General features: G+C 43.5%; 2 protein-coding genes across 6 annotated transcripts in view; one reads left to right on the forward strand and one right to left on the reverse strand.

Moving 5' to 3' along the window:
* Positions 1-11,224, reverse strand: part of SRD5A3 (steroid 5 alpha-reductase 3) — a 24,997-nt gene extending 13,773 nt beyond the window's left edge. The window contains exons 1-6 of one of the 2 annotated variants that reach the window (XM_061552195.1): positions 10,876-11,224; positions 8,052-8,262; positions 7,647-7,798; positions 6,913-7,104; positions 6,336-6,467; positions 4,883-5,015 (exon numbers count right to left, since the gene is read on the reverse strand). In XM_061552195.1, the coding sequence (XP_061408179.1) occupies positions 4,883-5,015; positions 6,336-6,467; positions 6,913-7,104; positions 7,647-7,798; positions 8,052-8,242 (800 nt within the window). In that variant the 5' untranslated portion in view covers positions 8,243-8,262; positions 10,876-11,224. Of the gene's footprint in view, positions 1-38; positions 5,016-6,335; positions 6,468-6,912; positions 7,105-7,646; positions 7,799-8,051; positions 8,263-10,875 lie in introns of those variants that run through there. The other variant, XM_061552196.1, reaches the window with a different exon arrangement.
* A 173-nt stretch (positions 11,225-11,397) lies between these two features.
* Positions 11,398-15,041, forward strand: part of LOC133342859 (ELMO domain-containing protein 1-like) — a 50,363-nt gene continuing 46,719 nt past the window's right edge. The window contains exons 1-2 of one of the 4 annotated variants that reach the window (XM_061552198.1): positions 11,398-11,495; positions 14,242-14,391. In XM_061552198.1, the coding sequence (XP_061408182.1) occupies positions 14,247-14,391 (145 nt within the window). In that variant the 5' untranslated portion in view covers positions 11,398-11,495; positions 14,242-14,246. Of the gene's footprint in view, positions 11,496-11,942; positions 12,100-14,209; positions 14,392-15,041 lie in introns of those variants that run through there. The other 3 variants (XM_061552197.1, XM_061552199.1, XM_061552200.1) reach the window with 3 other exon arrangements.

Raw genomic sequence — 15,041 nt, forward strand, 5'->3', positions numbered from 1 at the left:
ACATACATTAAGAAAGTTGTGCTCACATTCCATGGTGCATGGAACGTATCTATTTCTCACAAAGTTCATACACAAAACTTGGAGGCCACCAGATTACCAATGAGGGCCATATATTATTAGCAGAAAGGCAATTATACTTGTCACAGATGAAGCGATGTTATTTTATGACATTTTAGGTGAAAAAAATGTACATTGGAAAGTTTAAAGTGATCAGCAGCGGTGTCTTTGTTGTTATATTTTGCATGGAAAGTTTAAATTAAGGTAGTTGGCCAACACCATCTAAACGTATATTCACGCCTTCTGGGACTGTCCCACCATCAGGACATTCGATGATAAAATAACCGAAATCTCTATATGATGTCTGGCACCAAGATACTACCTAGCATTGAATCCTCCCTCCTGGGCCTTAAACCCCAAGGTATCACCAGGCACCAACACTCTTCTTCATGAGCACCCTCATTCACCCTCTGGCATAACTCCCTATTCGTCCTCGCAGCTTTAGAACACCGGAGTCTGAAACTGAGGAAGAGGGAAGGTGAGTTCACCCAGATCTGGGGCCCCCTCGTGAATGCCACTCCAGAGACCCCGAGTTTACGTGATTGAACTTGAAATGAGACTGACCCCCCCGCCTTCCCTGAAGAAAAGGGATCTGACGTACCACATAATACAGTCCTAGACGTCGGCGTTGGTTGTCTGTCCGAGCTGCGCCTCTCAACTGTCACAGAAGTTGTACACCACCCCCACCCCAGTGGTTTGATCAATAAAACTAAATTACAAAAATAAAAAGGTAGCTGCCCAAGTTACCATTGTTAATACCTGCAATGGACAGTAGTCAGGCCTGACAAATATTGATGGACAGGTTTGTTTACTGTTAGAATAACACTATGTATAATGACAAGGTTTTTTTAAATTAATGTATTTATACTTTAAGAGCTTCACTTCCGATCAATAGGAATTGTGGCACAAGTCAACGCTCTACTCGTGTGGCCTAAACTCACGTTCCTGAAGGCCACCGTGTGGCTGCTTTCCTGTAATGGAACACATCATATGTAACTTCACGCCGCAGTGGGGCTGGCGATGTAATGGGTATCTGCTTCTGAAATTTAATGCCTTAAAATATTTCTGATCGGGCCACATGAGCCTTCTTTTCCTAATTACAAAGGGCATATGAGTGCATAGAACCACGTGACCATAAAATGGCAGGGCCTGATGAAAAACTTCAACTGTATGTAGCTTAATATAGTATCATGGAGAAAAGAGTTATGTTTTGGTACGATGTATATGGTTTCAAATTAAATCATTTTAAATGATTGAATAATTCCCTTAAAACGTCATTTTATGACACATCTCAAAATAACATATAGTCCTCAAGGCCAGGTCTCATCAGGGATGCAACTGGCTTGATGACAGAAAAAGAGAGACCAAACCCTGCTTCAGGTCATACTACAGCATTTAACCAATATGGCTGTATCCCGGGCCTTTACAGCACAATTTCTCATACTTGATACTGAGCATGCATATTACTGACTTACACCAAGTTGACTTTCACTTATTAGGATTAATTATATATGGCTTGTCCACGTGCAAAGTCATTCTCTAGATATGATTCTTTGGACAAAAATAATGTTTCCAACATAAACGGTAAGCAATGAAATTGCTTCAATCACGAATACACTTAGAGCCCTGTCTTTATCTTCAAACCTACGATATCAAAAGAACTACAGTCTGTTCCCCTGTAACGCATGTTTTCATAATCCAAATTGGATATATGGAAAACATTTTTTATAACACCAATGCGAATTGGATATAATTGAGTGACCGGAACTACATCACGCGAGTAGGAATAAGCGGTTGTACGGCTGCCTCGGCGTCACATCGCACAAGGCACGATGCTGCTGGATACTTCTAGATGCTACCCACGCACCTCAGTCTTTGTTTAGTCTGCGTACGCATCTCATGTGTTATCGCAGACTGTGCTTTACCCTACTTTATATATTATGTGATTTTTCCCATGACGTGGTGTTCTTCAAGAGTGCAACTACTGCGTTATAGAACAGGCTGTACACTGTGTAATGAACACTCACTTATTCAACTATACAATATGCTTGCTTTTTTAAATAATGTAGGAGTATTGTGAGCATCCATAAGGAGGAAAGCAGAGGGAGGTGCGAAGCAGGTTGTTAGCAAAGATGATGTCATGTCACGGGTGGTGTAATAGGTACCTTCGGGAACAAAGGCTGGTCCGAGCTAGGGGGAGGAGCCGCCAAAGGGGTACTTAAGGGGGACGTTGTGGGGAGCCAGGGCAAGGATCGGCTGCAAGAGGTCTCTCCCTGCTCGTCGCTGGGCGGTGTTGGCTGAACCCCTGTCCCGGGCAGACGAGTGGGAGAGCCAAGGGGATAGCCGAAGTCGGGTTCTGAGTATTCAGTGAGGACCGGCTGAGAGAGGGTTTCTCTCTCCTCGTCGCCGAGCGGTGTCAGATGAACCCCTGCTCCGGCCAGACGAGTGAGAGAGCCCCAAAAGGATAGCCGAGAGTAGGAGATAGTGTTCGGGGTCCGGGGTAAGGAACAAGATAGAGAGCACCTACCTCTGGTATGAGCTTAAGAGTGTTGAGAGTAACAGTGTTAATAAAAGGCAACAGCCCTTATAGTATTCCTCATCTACGCGTGGTTTTACTGCACAACACATGCATGCATCAAATATTTATTGAGAATAGATCGATTTCTATTGTTGCGAATGTCTGTGTAGCTGCTGTCACAAGACTGGAACTGTACGTCTCGAGTCTCTGGCATCAGAAAAATTGATTCTTAAATGAAATCACGACCCCAAATTGTGACCAGGGGCAGGGCATGAATTGTGACATGCCTGTCGCAGTATTTAGACCCATGAAAATAAAACACATTTTAACTCAAATATTAACAAATCTGCAGTCTGAATGGGGTTGTCGAGAGTCAGGGTTGGCCAAGACAATTATGCATTTGTCATAGCAACAGTAACAATGGCTGCAGAAAACACACAGCACATTGTGTCCAGTACGTGACATGTTGAATCAGTTGTGGAAATCCATTATCAATGGACGCATATGTTTACAATTAACTCCTCTCGTCTGGTTGGTTGGCACTAATGACTGAGTATTTCGACTCACAATCAGAAGGTTGCAAAAGTTCATATGAAGGTTTCATTCGATGTTTTAAATGAACAAATGCGTGGTACTAGATCATTATAATTAAAACATTGGTAATGTTTTATTTTAATAATTTAGCACATCACAAGACTGGGAAATGCTTGTTTATAAGTATATTTGGAGAGAAAAAATCTCATGTTGAAAATGTCATTAGAACGCGACGTACACCATGGTTTTCACGAGGAATTAACAGATTCTGGGTTTGATGCAGTAATCTTATAGGCAGTTGTACCGTGGATTTTCACTGACAGGGTAGAGTTACGCAATGTGTGTAATTATGTACAGCACGACAACCTGCCCATCGCTTCATGGGACTTCTAAAATGTGGACATTTAATGAGGCAGCAAATAGAAAACATATTGAGGAACTGCACGACAGACAATTGCACAATTTGATCCCCGCATGAATGGCTGCTTTGTGAAAAAATAAGTCATGTTTTTGAAAACCGCAGTTTATATTGCAAGCCATTCAAGATCAAATACAATTTCTTATTAACTCAAGTTTGTTTAACCAGGTGAGAATTATTAAGAGACAAGGGAATTTATTATATTTGCAAGTGATCTGGGTCGTGAATAATGTAGATAAAATACATTTTTAGTAGCTCTGTCAACTGAAAACTGATATCAGCCTTTTTTTCACCAATTATGCACTGATTGTCATTGATGGTATAACTCCTGAAGCATTTCCCCTAAATCAGCCTTGGGAATGACCCAGGTACTAAACGTTCTACATTACCTCAATGGCGATTGGTCTGTATGGGGTGTCGGGGTGGTGCCCCACCTAAAAATTGTACTTAAAATATTTTAAAAAATAAAAGAAAATATAAAAATGACACAGGAAACAAAGTGTTCAAAGGTTAAGCGTTTTTTTTAAATCAATTCCACTGAATCTATATGGAAGAAACAATATTAATCTGAGGGGCGGTATCTCTCCCAGATTGGCAGTCATGGGAAAATAAGATTAGCTGGGATTACGGAGTCGAAGCCACCATTCCGAGAATATTGTATGACCGCAATTTTCACCGACCCAAATATCTTACTTGCCCTTTAATCATGGAAACCGAAGGCAGCGACGTGGGACAAGAGGTGCCGGCCCAGGGGATTGCTGGAAGCGTGGCGGACACAAGAACTACGAAACATGCATTTTGCTGTCTTAGCACCCAAGTTGTGCTTAACAGCTTACTTGGAAATATTATGAATGCTCCTCTAAATAAATACAAATTTAAATACAAATTATTTTCCAATAGCATATAACTCAAATGTAGTGCAAAACACTAGAGTAGTTTCACACAGTTAATTTTTCCACTATTGTTTATTATCGTTTGTTCGTGCATATTGTTTGCATTGTAATGTTTGTGCATTTTGCATTGGGTCTGCAAATATTCTCTCACCAAGTGATTCTCTTATTTATAGATCTCAAACACATCCTTTGTTCTGGCACCTGAGATTTACTGCATGGGAGGCATGGTATATAAAAAGAAAGGATCGACTACCATAGAAAGTTGTACCGTGGGGAATCGCAACGCCTGGGAGTTGAGAAACACTGGTTTAGAAGATCTGTGTGCCAGTTGATTATTACAGGAGGTAGGGCAGGATGGCTCGGCGATGCTGCGGGTAGTCTGGGAAACGGCTGAGGTACGATTCGTGCATGAGGCGTCCCTCCATGGACTGGCTGACGATGAGGTAGAAGAGGACCACCCACCACGTGCGGTGGACGCCGCCCAGCACCACCGCGATCGCCACGTAGACCAGGATCTCGGACAGGTAGTGGGGGCACGAGACAAGCTCGAACCAGTCTCCATGTGGAACCACGTACCTCGTGTGTACCACGCGCCCTGGTAAAACGGCCATCGCACGTTCATGTGTGGACTTGTATAGCATCGGCACAACGTACAATCGTTGGGATTTTCAGGATGTCTAAAGGCAATTGCATGTCATGTTGTACAGCAGACGAGAGGATTGAGACAACTGAATGTTGAGGACAAATAAAGGAGGCATTTATAATACAGATGGGTTAGTGAGAATCTGAAATTAGCCATTATATGATTTTGAGGGGGGAAACATATGCAGCAGGGTACCACAAATGAAGACATCGTCACAGGCAATGCCTTTTGATGCCACCATAGTCACAGGTCAGGAGAGTTGTACTGTATATAACATCGTGGCTGACAAATGCATTGTCATTGAATGTGCATTATCTGGCACAAATACATGCCTTATGATGTTCAAACACCAAATAGACAAATACTACGAAGGCATTAAGTCTGCATAAACCACACATTACTTGGCATTGTATTTATCATTCAATATCTTGATAATGGCAAAAGGGTCCCATAGATATTCATTGTGTCGCAAGATCCACTGCTATATACTGTGCTGCCTTGAGCAATGTGGCCTTCCATTGAGCCAATACAATGTATTTTACAGTATTCCCTCATTAATTGCAAGGGATACGTTCCAGAGATGCTTGTGAATGGCACATTTTGCGGAGAATGACATTCACCTAAAAAAAACTTTTTTTATGAATTACCTTAAATAAATACATCAATTATTAAATACGTTACAATTATCTCATCACTTTATCTGTCATCAATGTATATTATCACTTTCTCTTATTTCATCACTTTCTTTCTCTCTCTCAATGCAGTCGTTTAGAGTTCCAGATGTGATTTGCGGGTAGCCAAAATCACGAATAGCAAGTTCGTGAATAACGAGGGAACACTGTACAAAATTTCCTTGCCAATAACCAAATATCATCCTAAGTGCGCCCAATCTCGTCAGATCTCAAAAGCTATCAGGGTTGGTCTGGTTGACACCTGAATGGAAGATTCTTGGGAAATACCAGACATTGCAGGTTTGGGCTGCAAGGTGGCCAGATCACAGTAAATCAACGGAATTTTGAATCTTTGTGAAACTTTGACACATATACGTCGATTTTCCTACAGGCACTCTGAATCATTAACGGAATTGAAAAAATATTCCAAAAGCATCATCCACATGAAAAATTAGTTTTCAACAGTCTTTCCTGACAATCAACAATGGGCATTACTGTAATTTTCTAAGGGAATGCTTGCAGTTGCACTCCAGGAAGTTATACTTCCAATTAGCACGGCTGGCTAGGTACTGTGCGAAAGAAGTTCAACATACATACGTACCAGCTTTGTCCTTTCGCAGATTGGCCAAGATGATGTGGCTCCGATGGTGGTGGAGCGTGGCCCAGGCAAACATGACAGAGCCAGCCACGTGGTACCATCTCCACTGGGCCAGCAACTGCCACACACTCACCCCTTGACAACACATTGTTGGCACATTAGTATTGTAGTACAGCATTGATTGGTCTTCATTTCAGGGTAGGTACAAGATAGTAACATCTTGTCTTTAGTCGTCTGCCTATTGGCAGGTCTTTGGGGAAAAAGTAGGAACACATGTAAATTAACACGGTATGATCCAGTCATTGTCTCCATGCTCAAATGAGGAATAGACCAGACTTGAGAGATGCTGCAGGAAAGGTGAAGTCTAGTGTAAAAGTTAAACGAATAAACTAATTGTTAAAAAGTCTATATCATTTAACAAATAGCTCATTAACAAAGTGAGTTCAAGAGCATGTAATTTTCAACAAGTATATAAAAATGAAAACAGTACAGACATTTTATTCGTGCTGCAAATAACTTAGTGTAGGCATCCTGAGTGTTAAACATGTTGCAGCATTTCCTCTTCAAAAGAGTTTCCGACCTTTTCCTCCCATGCTTGGGCCTTCACACAACAACGTGAAGGCGATCACCACGTAGTAGAGCATACCGTATCCATACTGGACTGCATGCATTATTGCGTTGGAATACACGCTGAGACACAGGCACTCGGCCAGTCGCCTCACTACTTGGAGTACCATAAGGGCTTGGGCAAGCACAACCGACAGCTCCATGCCTGCAACAAAAAGACACAGAGGCCGTCAGACTTAAAACCACTGCGGGATGTAGAAGATACGAAATAACACAACGAGTGGCAAGTCTCAACTGAACTATTTTTTTTATTTTACCAGGTAAGCCCCACTGAGCTATGTAGTTATTTTTCAGAAGCGAACTGGGCACAAATGATAGCTCAACAAAGTGGGTTATCATGTGGACATTTACAGCAGCCAAATATTCTAAATGCACGCTAATTCTAAATGTGGAGGGAACAACTGGAGGATCCGGAGAAAAGTCCATGCGACCACGGGGAGAGAGAACATGCAAACTCCAAATATACAGGCATCAGAGTCAGGATCGAACTTACGACATTCTGCATATCAGGCAAGGTAGTTAACATCTCGCCACGGCAGTGCCTGTCAGTTACATATCACAACTATGATAGTGTGCTCACATTTATTTTGTTTCAGCATCTTAAACTAGGTTCTCTCCTCGAGAAAAAAACAAACAAAAGGCTGCCATTACTAGGTAGATGTGATTTTGTTTTGTAGGTGTACTCACCATGGGGAAAATTGTTTGTGGGGCTGCCAAAGGCAACCAGGAGAGACTCGAGCCAGCCAGGAAACGGGGAGCCCAGCAGCAGCGCACGGAGAGTCAGCGAGAAGAGTGTCACGTGCGAGACGACGGCCACCACGTAGAAATGCATGAACCACCTGGTAGTGCATTACGGCCAATGCAAGCAGCATTAGTGTCATCACTGGTAACAATGCTGCCCTGGCTGAAATTGGCCTGAAAGTACAATGTTTGCAAATCACCTATTACATCTCATTTGAACTATTAGCGAGCTATTGGTTGAACAAGAGGTGTTTTAATCGGGGAAACAAATGAATTAACAAATTAATGAGTGGATGAGGAAGTGCAAGGAATGGACGGACGGACAGATGATGTTCGGTTCTGCGCACGCACCGCTTTGGCACATCCAGGGCGCGCATCCACGCGGCGCGCTGCCCGCCCTTACTCTTGCCGTAGCGGATCAAATCCTCGAGCAGCACGGGCGGATCCCTCATGCACACGTGCACGGCGAAGGCAATGACAAAGCCCATGCCAATGACGGCCCAGATGATCTCCAACAGGCTCAGGGCAGCGAGCAGAGCCATTGTCACAAGGCTGGCAGAAGCTGTGAACCCAAACATGCACGAGCAACGCAAAAGTGTAAACATGTGTGGAGCTGGGACGATGAGTTGATTAAGTTGGTAATTGACTAACATTGAAATCGACTACTTTTGTTGTTGTTTATTCTTTAGACTCCTTTGCAAATGGTGGGTGCCCCCATATTCTGCTTGCCCGAAGGCAAGAAAACCCCTACAAGCCATTCCCAGCATAACACAAGATGATCAGAACCAGAATTTGTATTTATCATAGAAAAATCTGATGAGATGTCCAGTCGGGACACCTTAGAAAGTTAAACAATACAAAAAAAGATAAGCATAGAAAGTAGAAAGGTAAGCAAATAATAAAAAATAAATATACATACAGTATATTAGTTAAATTGCACAAGTACAACAATTCCCAAGCTTGGGCAAGGCAGTCAAAACAACAACAAAAACAGAGCCAGACCACACCAAAACAACATAGTCCCTAAATAAAATTGCACAATAAAATGTAACTATCATAATGCTGATGACATTACCAAGCCCTGCCCATCACCTGTCATGAAGCAGCACGTGCACGTGGCGAAACCCTTTTTCTCCCAACTATGTTCATGCTTTCTGAGTAGTCATTTAATAAAACCGATAATTCGTTACTTAATCAGATATCCCATATCTAGACATGTCAGTCAAAGCGAATATAGTAGTTGTTTACTAAAGCATCTTCAATAGTGATGAAGTTGAATGAATACGGACGATTCCAGATGTTTCATGGATGAATAAACACAGTAGGTGAACTGGATGTCCAAACAGGTCCAGAGTTTTGCTTGTGCTGCAAACATTCACTGATAAAATTAGGTACTCCCTGTGCTGCTGACGGGATGTATAAAATAAAGTTATTTATATAAAGGGAAAGATACGTGAAGGAGGGATACTGTCTGCTTATTTAGACGAGGAGGCGGTGCCCTGGGTGAGCAATTAAAGGGCTAAACCACACCGCACCACCTATTTGAGACTTGCGATATGGTTCCAAACCACATTAAATCTCGGACAGAGGGCACTCTTACTCTTTGGTTCTTTCGGTAAAGTCACGTAAGTATAAAATAAATTAAATCACGTTTCGGGCACAACACAAGCGTCCGTCATCAGGTGGGGACAATCACGGAAAGAAACAATTGCTGAAGTAGGCAAAAGAGCTGCTTGTAACAAGGGGTTATATAGATGAGGGAGGGGGGAGGAGCCAAGGATGACAGACGCCTGTGTTGCGCCCGAAACGTCGTGATTTTATTTATTTTATATTTTATACCTACGTGACTTTACCGAAAGAACCAAAGAGTATGGATCCGTGCAGTCACGAAAACTTCAAATCTAGAAAGAGGGCACTCTTGCATACAAACACAACTTCATGCCTGTAAAAATGCACCATGGAAATAAAAAAAAAGCTTCCACTGGAACCATAGAGCGCGTATCGTATAAGACGCCTGTTTGGAGCACAGTAGAGGGGGGGGGGGGGCTATGCCCCAGAACATTGGTCAATAGCTGACATTTACCAGGGGAAATGTGTATCTGTGGAAGCTCACTGGTTTTATTACATTAATGTGCGGCCCTATTTTAAACGCTTGGAATTCGGGGCTGTCCCCAACTGCCTTGGGAAGTCTCTAGATCCGCCAACAACCTAGCACCATAAATCAGTGTTCCCAATTACCACTAAACACAGCACGTAGTCAACGAAAAAGTCACGTCAATACAAATTTTGCTTCAAACTCCGCATCTTTATTTAGACTGCAGGAGGAATCCGATGAGCTATGCAGCTCTTTTCGTAGATGTCGTCCAGTATGGGTGGGTCAACGAATTACAACAGCAAACAATACAAAAAAAACACGATAGTAGTGCAAATTGAGGAAAAGGTAAGTCACAAAATGTGTATATATATTTGTATGTACTGTATGTCTAATTTATGAAGCTTGGGAAAGGCAGCTAAAACGACAAAAGTCTCAGACCACACCACGATAACGCCACACAGCAGGAGGCCTCCTTCATCCAACAGAGGATGGGGCATGGCTCATGACAACGACCGTGCCACGTTTCGGCTGTGTCCGCTGAAAGGGCAGTGTACCCCTTTGTGTTACAAATAAATGTGTTGCCTCTAAAGGACAACGTCTGCCACTCGGTTGGACTCACTACACAATGGCACATGAACACTGAACTTTCGATACACAGTTAAGGGGCCTTTTTTTTGGCACAAATCTGTCACACCTGATGATGATTGCTTGTGTTGCAGTCAAAACGTCGTGAGAATGTTTTATTGTTTTATATTTTTATTATTTCCCTTCTACCTGACTTTACCTAAAGAACCAATAATATGAATCCCTGCAGTCACGAAAGCTTTAAATCAAACATTATAATACATGTACATACTTGATTTTAAGTTTTCGTAACTGCAGGAATTACTCTTTGGTTCTTTCGGTAAAATCAAGTAGAAAGAAAGTAAATTAAATAGAATACGACGTTTCAATTGCAACACAATCTTTGTAAGAACGTAATCAACCAGGTGGGGTGTTGACTATTGTGTTAGCCGACTCTCTGTGTTGTATGGCATTACATTTCTAAGTTTACTATGTTTTTTTCTCATTCATTCTTACCTGATGACGGTTGCTTGTGTTGCAATCGAAACGTCGTATTCTAGTATTAAATGTATTTCCTTTCTACGTGACTTTACCGAAATAACCAAAGAGTAATTCTAATACCCGTAAACATAACAAAAAGACAATTCTATAGAGAAAACAATTGCAGTACTTTACAGCTGTCTATGAAAGCAAGTTGTGGCTGTGAGTTAGTTGTAATCCACGGTATCGTTCGCGAAAGTCTACGCGTTAAATGTAATTAATTGTTGTGTAATTAATTGGAAATAGGTAATTGTGAGCGCAACACTTTCGCCCGCTCGCAGGTAAAAACCTCTGCTCTGACAAGACCCCCCCCCCCCCGACCTACAGATCGATTCCTTGTAGTAGAAATCGTCACCTTTCGATTCTCTCACACTCCTCCGCAACGCCCTGGGGCGTGGTGGGTTAGGAATCGATAAGGAATCGCCTCTACTTAAACGATACAACACGCCAGCATCAGCGTCGGATCGGCTACAAAGTGTAATCGAATTAATCGACGACGGTTTGTTTCGATTTTCGATTCCCTTACCGGAAGCTCGTGTTACCGTGGCAACGCGGGGTGGGGGGGGTCACGTGGTGCTGCTGGCTCCGTGGGTCAGGTAACCGCGCGCTCCTCATTCACTCCTCATTCATTCGTCATTCGTTCTTCGTTCATTCATCACTCATAGTGTGCAATGGACCGTGCGCCAAACGTCGCATCAGCTGCTCTTGGCCGCCAGCGTTTCGAGTTATTTGTTTGATCCACGGGGGGCGGAGGGCGGCGACGCCATTCCTCTGAGTGGTCGCAGTTCCCGCTTCGAAACGTCGACCGCCGACTGAAAGTGCGCAAATTTGCTCGAGTTCGCGCAGCAACTCATCATCATCATCATCGCTTAATGCGCTATCCACTGCTGGGCGAAGTCCTCGCCGGGCTATATGCCAAATGGCGCTGACTGCCCTGGACCTCATTCAAACCCAACAATGCCATGAAATAAAACATCGGGAAAGCGGCGGCGGCGGCTTGGGGAGGCCTCCTTCATCCAGCAGAGGGTGGAGCATGGCTCATGACAACGACGAAGCCGGCTGAATAGCGATCGCGTTGACGCTGCCACTGCTGTTGTGGATGTTGCTGTGTTAAAGTGCAGGCAACGTCCGTGCCACGTTGCGGGAATGAACGTCTGACAAGAAGACACTTGACGAGCGGCGCGGACATCCGAGCTCTCGGTGTGTGTTGTGGCCTCGGTGACCTTCGTGTCGTGTCGGGTCCCGAGTGGGGTTTGCGGGGAGCCGTGGGTCTTGATTTGGGGGGCCGCAATACCAAAACGGCTGAGAACTTCCGTACAGCATTACGGTGACGAATGCGTTAACTCGTGCGAAAACACGTCTCGGCGGGTTCAAAGTCGAGGCCTGTGCCCCAGTCTTGCATGGAAACAGAGACGAAGCTTCAAGATCCAGAGGAGCGGGTCATGAGGGCGGCTTTGAAGACCATTCGGATAAGCCACTGCGAGTGGCCTCGTTCATTCTGCCAGTATGACTCGTCTCGATGACATCTACCACTCAGTACTGTACTGTGCAAATGACCCATCCCAGTGCGTGTTGTGTGTGTGTGTCTAGGTGATTCACCGCTCCAATTTCGCTTTCCAAGCTCAGCCTCGGATATTAACACGCAATCTCTAGGAGTCCTAAGTGGACCTTAGTCTGGCACGACGAGCCTTCGTGCATTAACATTGACGGCTTAATCATCCTATGTGTGCCTTAGTGTGGATTTCCGAGTCTCCGGCATGAACACAGAACCTTCATAATCCGAAGCAGCTGCAGTCAAAACCTTTGCACAAGAAAGAAAAGTCGTCACAGGAAACATCGCAAGTAGGAACGAGAGCCAATTGTCGAGAATAACGATGGTGTGGCAGGCGAAGAAGGGAACAGGTCTCAGAGGGTGACCATGACGTTCTCGCAATGACGCAGTTCTTATATTCGGGAACGCTTTTCGCACAACGCGGAACGCGACAGTTATAACGCGGAATGCACCTCGATATCACGTGGAACGCGGCCATTATGACGTGGAACTCGCCCATTATGACGTGGAACGCGCCCGTTGTAGCGCGGTTTCTGAGCGGTCGACGATGAACTATTTGAGTTGAGCGGCTGAGAGGTATGGGAATTATGAGTATATGCACGGGATGATACAGTACACAGTGGCGAACTGTCATCTCTGTTCTTTATCCGACCAAGGGATGACTGCAGGCTGATTTGAAAGTGCAAATGTGATTCAAATTAGCTTTACTATTTATGTATGTCTTGTAATGTATACAGGCAGTCCCCGGGTTAAGGAAGGGTTAGGTTCCCGAGAATGATCCGTCACCCAAATTTTATACGTATGCTGGAACCTGAACAATTTTCCCCCAAAATCAAGAAATAAATCCCATAGCCGTAAATAGTTGTGCCTCCCCTACCCGATTACTCGTTCGTTTTCTCTCAGTACTATATCGTGCTGTCAGTCCGTTTTCCATCACTACCTTGTATCGCTGTACGTATGCTCTGCACTTCCTATGATTCTGTTATTTCATTGAATATCTACCCTAACACCATAATGAAACTGAACCTATACATGATCCAATTTTTTATGAAACCACGAAACATGTTAATATTAATTGTTAGAAAGTAACTTCTGAATGCTCATTTACCGTGCATTAGGCTAGGCCTAGACTTCTCCGATCGCTATTGGCCGAGACCATAAGCAATCGAAGTGTAATTGTGTTAAAGTACGTACAGTATATAACTCATGAAATATACTTAAAATGAAGAAAACTAGCAACAGAAACATGGGGAAAAAAGAGTTCTAAGCATAGAAAACAAACAATTATGTAATACAACAAAATAATTACGTAATACAACAAAATTCCATTGACCTTAATCCTCGTGAAGCTCAGTGAAGGCAATGTTTTTGTGGAGCGAGGCGTAAGGCGAGGCTTACGCTTCGCACGACGGTATTCATCCTCAACCTCACCGCGCTGCACTATTTACACTTACGTAATTAATGCAAACATTTCTATATATTGATTTTTTTACATGATTTATAGGGAGCATTTCCGTAAAGTCGGATTTCCGTAAGTCGGGTCTTACGCAACCCGGGGACTTACTGTTTATAGTAATTCCTCGCTTAACGGCACTTTTTAGGAACGCATCTACCACGTTAAACGAGGAATTACCGTACAGTTTTCACAATTGCGTTCAAAATATGTGCGCTATTTTGTCTTGCGACGCAGTTGCATTTAGTTGATTTAAAAATAGAGATTGTATCTGTGCATGCCATTAATATTCACTTAATTTGCAGGGTTGCAGACTCGTATTTTTGTTTGTCGCCAGGCAAGATGCTGTGGCGATTGTGGCTGTTCCTTTATGGAGGATTCCTGCGTGGGTGGATCAAGTGGTTTTTCCGCCAGCTCAGCGGCCGCTGTGAGCTGCAGAGGATCTGCTACCGGCACAAGACCGGGGCGACACGAGCCCTTGCAATCGGTACAAACAGCCAATGTGAAATGCTCTTGCTTGAGTGGGGCCTCAGTGTCTGAAGAGTTATTATCATCATAATCCTAAATTGCATCATAAGCCACGCTAGATCCGAAGTTATTCGTAAAGTTGTTGACTTTATAAGACGTTGTGAGTCAACATCTCCTTAGAAAATTGTGTGGGCAAAATAAAGGTTTAAATATAAATGGAAAACATATTAGTTTTGAAGCTTTCGTGACTGCAGGAATTACTCTTTGGTTCTTTCGGTAAGTCACTTAGAAAATAAAATGAAATTATAATAGAATACGACGTTTTGGCAACACAAGCAACCACCCTCTCCCCCCCCTCTCTCTATTTAAGGCCTCGGCACAGAGTCGTTGACCTTCTGTTTGTCTTGGTGTGTGTCCGATGGTGTTGCCGTGTCTGTTTTATCTTGGTGTGTGTCTCGCTCGGTGTGTCTTTGTGTGTGTCTCTCTCTGCATGTTGTCTGCCTATATTGTTTCTGTGTCTGTGTTTCCTTGGTGTGCATCACGCCCGGTGTCTTTGTGTGTGTCTCTCTCTGCATGTGTGTCTGCCTGTGTTGTTTCCGTGTCTGTGTTTTATCATTCTTACCTGATGATGGTTGCTTGTGTTGCAACCGAAACGTCGTATTCTATTAT

The sequence above is a fragment of the Lethenteron reissneri genome, chromosome 16, assembly GCF_015708825.2.
Source record: "Lethenteron reissneri isolate LAM-NWPU_2019-01 chromosome 16, ASM1570882v1, whole genome shotgun sequence".
Classification (NCBI taxonomy): Eukaryota; Metazoa; Chordata; class Hyperoartia; order Petromyzontiformes; family Petromyzontidae; genus Lethenteron; species Lethenteron reissneri.